The 8,458-nt window shown below is 33.7% G+C and overlaps 1 protein-coding gene across 1 annotated transcript; it reads right to left on the bottom strand.

Annotated features, from left to right (window-relative positions):
• Positions 1-3,106: 3,106 nt before the first annotated feature.
• LOC147076370 (uncharacterized) lies at positions 3,107-8,226 on the bottom strand. The gene is made up of 3 exons (XM_085940248.1): positions 8,053-8,226; positions 5,423-5,575; positions 3,107-4,268 (listed from the first exon to the last, which is right to left on the bottom strand). The coding sequence occupies exons 1-3, from the start codon at positions 8,200-8,202 to the stop codon at positions 3,237-3,239; spliced, it is 1,335 nt and encodes a 444-aa protein (XP_085796374.1). The 5' UTR covers positions 8,203-8,226; the 3' UTR covers positions 3,107-3,236.
• Between the last annotated feature and the right edge of the window lie 232 nt (positions 8,227-8,458).

The raw sequence follows: 8,458 nt of genomic DNA, 5'->3' as shown, positions 1-8,458 counted from the left end.
GGGAGCTTTCTTTTCTCATAGTATGTATTGCTTTCAACAAGCTCGTATAGGAGTTTCACCTTTGCCAATATGGGGTTATCTATTATAGATTTCCACTTCATCCATGTCTTGGTAGCCAGTGCCCATCTCCTGACATTCAGTGGAGGTACGCTGAGTTCCGCTTGGAGCACGTGAATGGGTGTTGTCCTGATAAATCCTCCACATATTCTTAATGCTTTGGACTGGATGCGGTCTAGCCTCACCGAATTAGTTTCGGCAGCGGAGTGGTAAAACATGCTCCCGTAATCTAATCGGCTTCTAATGAGTGCCGTGTATAACCTTCTCATATGAATGGGGTGTACGCCCCACCCACCTCCCGCCAGTACTTTGAGTATGTTCAGAGGTTGTGTCAGGCTATTCGCGCAATGACTAATATGATGAATAGATAAGTTACATGATAAATAATACACTAGCATTAACATACCTCCTACAAATGTAATGCAAAGATCAATGCTACATATTTTTTGGAAATTAATATTACCACCGGTTTTTGTGTGAAGGACTAGTCTGACTTTGACAGCTAATGAATAACAGGAAGGTATATTATTTAATAAAAACACTGATAGTTAATATATTTTATTTGAGAATATTTTATAATTCAATTTGAAACGAGAAAGGGCGAATCAATATGTCAAGAAATCTGGGATCCGATTTTGACAGCTGAAAAGTGGACCACTCGTTGCTTGTGCAAAAAGTTATGCTCAGGTTTTATTAATCTAAAGATGGCGGTGCTGCCATCCATTCACGGTCGGTTCTTCATTTACCGACAGTTCGACATGGTCTAATTCTTTAATATAAGCAGTACATCAACTATCATTATAGAGATATTCCACCCGAATCATAGATCATGACACCCTTATTGGTTTTCTTGTTGTTACTTGTCTCGTTTAGGGGTAGGTACTTTATACCTGTTTCCAGCTTTTATACCCGTTGTTTTAACATTTTTTTTTTCGATTTTAAAAACAGGGCTCTAGCTTAGGGTTACGTCCTTAGGATAGCCCCGGTGTCAAGGGTTGACCAGGTAAGAGATAAACACTTAAGGGGGGACATGCTCGTCGTAGGTCAATATTGAGTTTTTATTGTATTTTCAAACCATGATCCTGGACACTCCTTAAACGTTGTAGATAATCTATTCATATAATTTTGAAGCCTTATTATCCTTTATATTTATTTTAAACATTTGATGACTGCATAAAGTATTTTTATAACATAAAATAGTATTCTTTTAAACCTCTCGCTCTAATGTTCTAGAATATAGTCATATTTCGGTACATGATTGTGCAGTGGTGTTAAGATATTTTACATTTATTAATTTTTAAACGCATTTATAAAACCATCAGTATAATTTATGTCGACATTATTATAGTGAAATATTTACGATAAAAAATTATATTGATAATCTCTGTCATCCCAAATTTGACAAGTATTAGGCATTTTAATATTCAAAAAAATGGCAAGATTAACACATTTGAAGATGATTCTAAAGATACTTATTATAAGCTATATCTTTGACCATTTAAGTGTGATACAACATCATACGAATAATGATTGCTTTATAATAATTATTGACCTAAGAATAAGGTAGTGTTTTTTTGAAATACGCCATTTCTTTTGGCATTCCCCAGTGGTTAAGCTACAACATACGGCCGTATCCATAAATTGAAAAACTATAATTAAAGTAGGGAGTAAAATTATGTTAACGCACGTGTTTGAACATGTACCTAACCGAATTTATTTTTATTATTTTTTAACCGGTACATGTTCAAACACGCGCGTCAATATCATTTTACTCCCTACTTTAATTATAGTTTGTCGATTTATGGCTACGGCCGTATATTGTAGCTTAACCACTGGGTAATGACGAAAGAAATGGCGTATTTCAAAAAAACACTACCTTATTCTTAGGTCAATAATTATTATAAAGCAATCATTATTCGTAGGATGTTTATCACACTTAAATGGTCAAAGACATAGCTTATAATAAGTATCTTTAGAATCATCTTCAAATGTGTTAATCTTGCCAATTTTTTGAATAATAAAATGCCTAATTCTTGTCAAATTTGGGATCACAGAGATTATCAATATGATTTTTTATCGTAAATATTTCACTATAATAATGTCGACATAAATTATACTGATGGTTGTATAAATGCGTTTAAAAATTAATAAATGTAAAAAATCTTAACACCACTGCACATTCATGTACCGAAATATGACTATATTCTAAAACATTAGAGCGAGGTTTAAAAGAATACTATTTTATGTAACAAAAATACTTTATGCAGTCATTAAATATTTAAAATAAATACAAAGGATAATAAGGCTTCAAAATTATATAAATAGATTATCTACAACGTTTAAGGAGTGTCCAGGATCATGGTTTGAAAATACAATAAAAACTCAATTTTGACCTACGACGAGCATGTGGGCCGTTAATAGTAACAAAAAATATAAAGACGCTATTTCATATGTGGATTTCAGTTTTATAAATATTATTAGTTCTAAGTAATTAAATTACTATTAAGGTATGTATAAATATGGCAAAGGGTAGAATGTTATATGGCTAACTCAAAACGGGGTCGCGATCATTGCTTCATTATATGATGTCAAGGGCTGACAATATTAAATCAATTATCGTAGTAGATTTTTGGGTTTCCACCGTGTGTCCTTCTTCCTTCTTTACTCGACGTTTCGGGCTCGTTGCAAATGCCATTATCAAGAGAAGAGATGAAACGTCAAGTAAAGAAGGAAGAAGGACACACGGTTGGAACCCAAAAATCTACTACAAACATTATATTAAATCAATTGGTTTCAAAATCTAAAAAATCGCTAAAAATCACGAAATAACCATTATTTCACACGGAACCCGGGAGTTAAAATTTACATAGGCAAATATCGCAATGGAATGGTTTCTCTCGTGTGCTTTTTAAATACGTGAACTGTGGGAATTTAAATGAACATACTTAACTTTTAAATGGTTTTTCACCATTATGCCATTTCATACGTTTTGAAATCGATAATCCATGAGAATTTCTTTGAACAGAAAACGCAATTGCATTTCTAAAAACTTAAACTGTGAGAATTTAGACGAGCATTTTTCGTAATGATATGGTTATTCACCAGTATATTATTATTTTATGATTTGATAAATATTTTGTCGTAGAAAATATGGATGAGCAAACATCGCGTTCACATGGCTATTCATCAGTATGTGTCATTTTATGCGCTCTTAGATATCTGGGCTGTGAGAATTTAAAAGAGCACACATCGCATTGATATGGTTTATCATCTGTATGTAAGATTTTATGCACTTTTAGAGTGTATAACCGACGAAATTTCAATGAGCAAACATCGCAGTGATATGGTTTTTCATCTGTATGTGTCATTTTATGCAGTTTTAGAGAGTGCAAAAAAACGAATTTAGATGAGCAAATATCACAATGATATGGTTTTTCTCCAGTGTGTTTAATTTTATGCGTTTTTAGATATTTGAGCTGTAAAAATTTCTTCGAGCAAACATCGCATTGATGTGGTTTTTCACCTGTATGTCTCATTTTATGATTTTTTAAATCGTCTTTCGTAGAAAATTTTGATGTGCAAACGTGACATTTAAATGGTTTTTCACCAGTATGTGTAAGTCCGTGCCTCTTTAGATTGTTCAGCCGCGAGAATTTCATCGGGCATACTTCGCATTGATATGGTTTTTCACCGGTGTGTGTCATTTTATGCGTTTTTAGAAAACAGGGCTGAGAGAATTTAGCTGAGCACACTTCGCATTGATGTGGTGTTTCACCTGTATGTTTAATTGTATGCCTTTTTAGATTGTGTATCTGCGAGAATTTCTTCGGGCACACTTCGCATTGATATGGTTTGTCACCAGGATGTGTAAGTTTATGCCTTTTTAAATAGCAGGGCAGTGAGAATTTCTTTAAGCACACATCGCATTCATATGGTTTGTCATCAATATGTACATTTATATTTGTTTTGTGATCTAAGTTTAATTTCATCTCGCATGTTTTTAACTTTCTGGACGAATACATTATCTGTAATTCTTGTTTTATGTTTGGTTCATCTATATTTATGCCAGGATTCTGTGTTTTCTCATTTTGGAATGCAGCTTTTGAGTCTTCGGTGAGATTACTCCCTTTCATACTTTTGTCGAAAATAACGATAGGCAGTGGACTCTCACACTTAATCTGGCGCCCAGTAATCTGTCGCTCAGTAGAAATCTATAAAAATAATTTGTTTTATTCTTTCGAATTACATAGAAAAAATGATATAAATTTGTATGGTGATAGAAATGAGATAAAATTTGATTCAAAAAGATAAATACATAACGAGACCAAACCACAAAAATCATTGTATAAGCCTCAATCTCAGTGTGATCGGAAAATCAGTCCATGTGACACCCTCCCGTTTGGGCCGTTGTACGGTTTAAATTATTTCAGCGCATCTATTCTATACACAAGGCCACTATACGCCGAGGGTCTCAGGTTCGAATCCTGGCTCGGGCAAGTACACATATCGTTTTTCAATTTGTGTGTGAGTTAGGGTATGGACCTAATGAGTTGAGCAAGTGGCTGACAACCATTTCTCGTAAAACAAAAAAATCTGTTAATACAAACCTCTACTCAGTGTAGGATCGGACATGGTCGAAAAAAAATGTATTAACATGTTTAATTGTAACAATAAGTTGACCGTCTGAGCTAGCAAAAAGTGTTGTGTTTTAATAGCACCTCTCTTGGCTGAGTTAATTTTTAGAGACAGTTTAGACGACTAACTTAATGTAACAATTATAAACCTCATTAGATAAATATGATAAAAAAAGTCCCTCGATAGTCGCCAACAGATTTCCATAAAGGGATAGATTCGCAGGGGTATACATAATGCATGACTCCACGATGAACATTTTGGTCTGAATTTCGCCACAGTATTGAAAGAGAGCATAGACATTAATAGTAATTTCGGTATAACGGAAACCATCCCGTGGCTTTGTTTCTGCGCTTTTTATTATGTTGTCAGTCACAGTCAACTTATAGTCCAAATGAGTGGAAGAGATAAATAATATTAATCACAGCTTCCTACTAACTTGTAGGTACATACTGTCTGTGGCTCAATGCAATGCTCCAATGTCTACTGATCATCAAGTAAAGAGATATAATAAATATGTAATCTGGTAATTTTATATCCTAAACAAAATTTTTGGTAAAAAGACCAATGTTGACATCAATCCTCTTTGAATGGAATACATTTATTTGGGAGTAGATTTAAACTGCGCACTTACATAATATACTTTCTATGGCCAGTGTTAAAAACTCATTTTCGCAAATTTGGCACACTGGGGATTAAGGGGCGTGCAGCGACGATATACATTAAAACGTACCTGATCTATCGGCAAGTGTTGTTCATAGGAGCATCCGGGTTTCGAATCATCGCCACAATTGTACTGGCCCATTTGGTTTTCAAAAAACATCTCATTGAAATGTACACATTCATTATCAATCTCGGATTTTATATTACTTTTAGTTGCAGGATTCTGAAAATATCAACATCATAATTCAATGTAACAACATCGCATTCATCTTCAACCGAGGTAAGTTCACAGATGGATGACGACCTCCACCATCTCTTACTACAGCTCAAACAAATCAAAATATTATCAAATAATTACTGAGTTTTTTTTTATAAAAAATCGATCTTTCTAGAAATAAATATAAAAAATAGAGAACTAAATTTAAATGGGATTCTGTTCTTGACTGTTAAAGCAATGTCACCTTTGGTTACCCAGGCCGTGGCCCCTACCAGGGGTGGGCTGACAGGGCTCTAGCCTGGGGGCCCAGGCTCAGTCGATCAGATAAGTGAGATAAATACACATCACAAAATTGCATTGATAATAAAAAATATTTGCCTTGGTGTGATTATACGATAAAAATATTAATTGTGTATCGATACTCGACAACTCTATGATACAAAAAACACTACACCATTTGGAATACGCTACTGTAAAGCGTGTGCCATTATCCTTAGCGATAGGTAGGGGGCCCGCCAAAGATCCTAGCTTGGGGGCCCGCTTCAGGATGTGGGGGTCATGGCCCAGGCCAATAAATTATAAATATTTCAGTAAATATACACTTCATACCCATATTTCGGATATCCCTAGCTTTATCATTATTGCATCTAGGTAGGTTATTAAAATGTTATTATTTTTAAAATCGCAAACATTATAGTACTTATTTAACTACATATAATTATTAATAGATATTCGTCAGATTTCGGTTACCTGTCATCAATTATAAATGCACTTTGGAATAATTGTGAATTACAACTAAAGTCTTAACATTCGAAATTACAAAGGAAAAAGGACGTAATCCACATAAATTACATTTTACAGGAGGCCCAAAATATTTTTTATGGTTTTCGGTCCATATTATAATACAAAGCAGACGTCATAACCGTGAAGTGCATGATACCTAATTTAGTTTATACATTTTTAATCCGATATTAATTATTGAGTTAGAAAAACCAAAAAAATATGTTTAAGTCGGTTTTCCGACTTCACTTACACCTTAATTAAAAAAAAGTCATTTAAATTTACATACCTAACACCATTACATACTTTGGACACATCCTGTATTCAGTCGTGTATAACGTTATTACCCAATAAACCCTATTTTGAAAAACTGAGGGTTACGTGCTTTTTCCTTTGTAAGGTCGAATTCAGTAACAAATAATTACAAGATAAAAAGAACTTTTTATATACCTACAACGTTTTTAAATTTTATGTTGAATGATATAACTTGACTTGACTATCTTAAACGATCGTAGAAAAATGAAATGTCATATTGATATTTTAGTTGCTAGGAAAATCCGCTTAGCAACCAATAATGGTGTCTAAATAACTTTTAATACAAAACAGAATTAACTGAAAATGAATTCAATTCTACTTAAATATGGCTAAAAGTATTAAAAAATGGATTGGCATCGTGTTCTGATATATTCTAAACGTTTCAAATGTCTAGCTAGTCGGGAAGTTAGTTAAAAATCGATTGCAAGATTTGTACCGGACAAAGAACCACCGGACCAATAAAAATACGAGCTAAGAATAACGTTGTAAAATACGGAGAAGCGCGCTGCATTCTGGGTGAGTCTGAACAATGTTTAATTCTCTAGCATGGAGAAATATAAGTTAACATTTAAACACGTGTTAGGTTAGGTTAGGAATTACCTAATATTCTTATCGCGTTGCTGAATACAATACGGAGTCTATACAAAGATTGGTAATTTTACTAAATATTGGGTAAATTCTACATTATACTTGCATGTTTCAAACGACTTTACACACACCTAATATAAGTTATGCATGATTAACCTCAAACGTACAAACGTCATCCAATACAACCCATTTGTAGAAAACTGAAAACTGAGGGCTTTGTCCCTTTTCCATTCTAAGGTCGATTAATAAGTAACATTTCGTCGCTGTATAGGATTGGTTTGTCGAATAGACCAAATGTCAAATGTTCAGGAGACGAAAAACAAATATTTATCATTATCTTATATTTAAATACAAAGAGATATTTAAATTGTTGGTTTTAAAGCATATGAATGCTGTTTTCATTATAAAAGCAATTTAAAGAAAAGGATGGTTCTGGTCCATTTAGATACAAAAAATCATTTTGCATTTTGAAAGGTCGTTTCGTTAAAAACGGATATTCGACAAACCAATCCTATAGCGACGATTTGGGGAACACGAAAATAATGAGAAGCGGGTTGACTTTTGTGTGAGGTTGAACAATGTTCAATTGTTGAGCGTGTAGAGATAATAATTATAGTTAAGATACGGTAATTATAGTTAAAAACGTGATAGGTTAGGTATTACCCCATTTTCTTATCGCATTGCTGAAAACGATACACAGTAAGTCGAAAGATAGATAATTTCAATAAATATTGAGTAAATTTTACAATATGCATTCACGATGCATGTCTCTACAATAAAATAAGTTCTGAAAAACTAACCTCAAACGTACAAATGCCATCGTCAACGAACTCTTGCTTCAATGGATAAGGGCTGGCTTCCGGGCTGTTCCGTGTTTTGATCGCTAGATCAGACCTACCCATACCTTCTTTGCCTGATTCGCTATCATTCGGTTCGAGTTTTACATCCATTTTTAGTGATTAGTTGCACTACCGTTCTAGCCTATTCCACGAAGTCGTTAACAGTGATTTGGTGTTACCATTCAAAATTAAAAATAACCAGCAGTCAAAAATATACTCCCTCAATCGTGATAAATACATAGGATACTTAATAAAGTTGTGTTGTAGGTACGTAATAAAAAAATATTGTGCGTTTCTAATGCAAAAGTGACTATTTCCATTTCTGCACTTTTTCAGGAATCAAAATTTTCTCGAGAACTCTTTTCGT

Source organism: Rhyacophila brunnea, unplaced genomic scaffold (assembly GCF_057557595.1).
Source record: "Rhyacophila brunnea isolate RB1 unplaced genomic scaffold, BYU_Rbru_1.0 scaffold_13, whole genome shotgun sequence".
In the NCBI taxonomy this organism is placed as follows: domain Eukaryota; kingdom Metazoa; phylum Arthropoda; class Insecta; order Trichoptera; family Rhyacophilidae; genus Rhyacophila; species Rhyacophila brunnea.
This window is presented reverse-complemented; position numbering and strand designations above follow the sequence as displayed.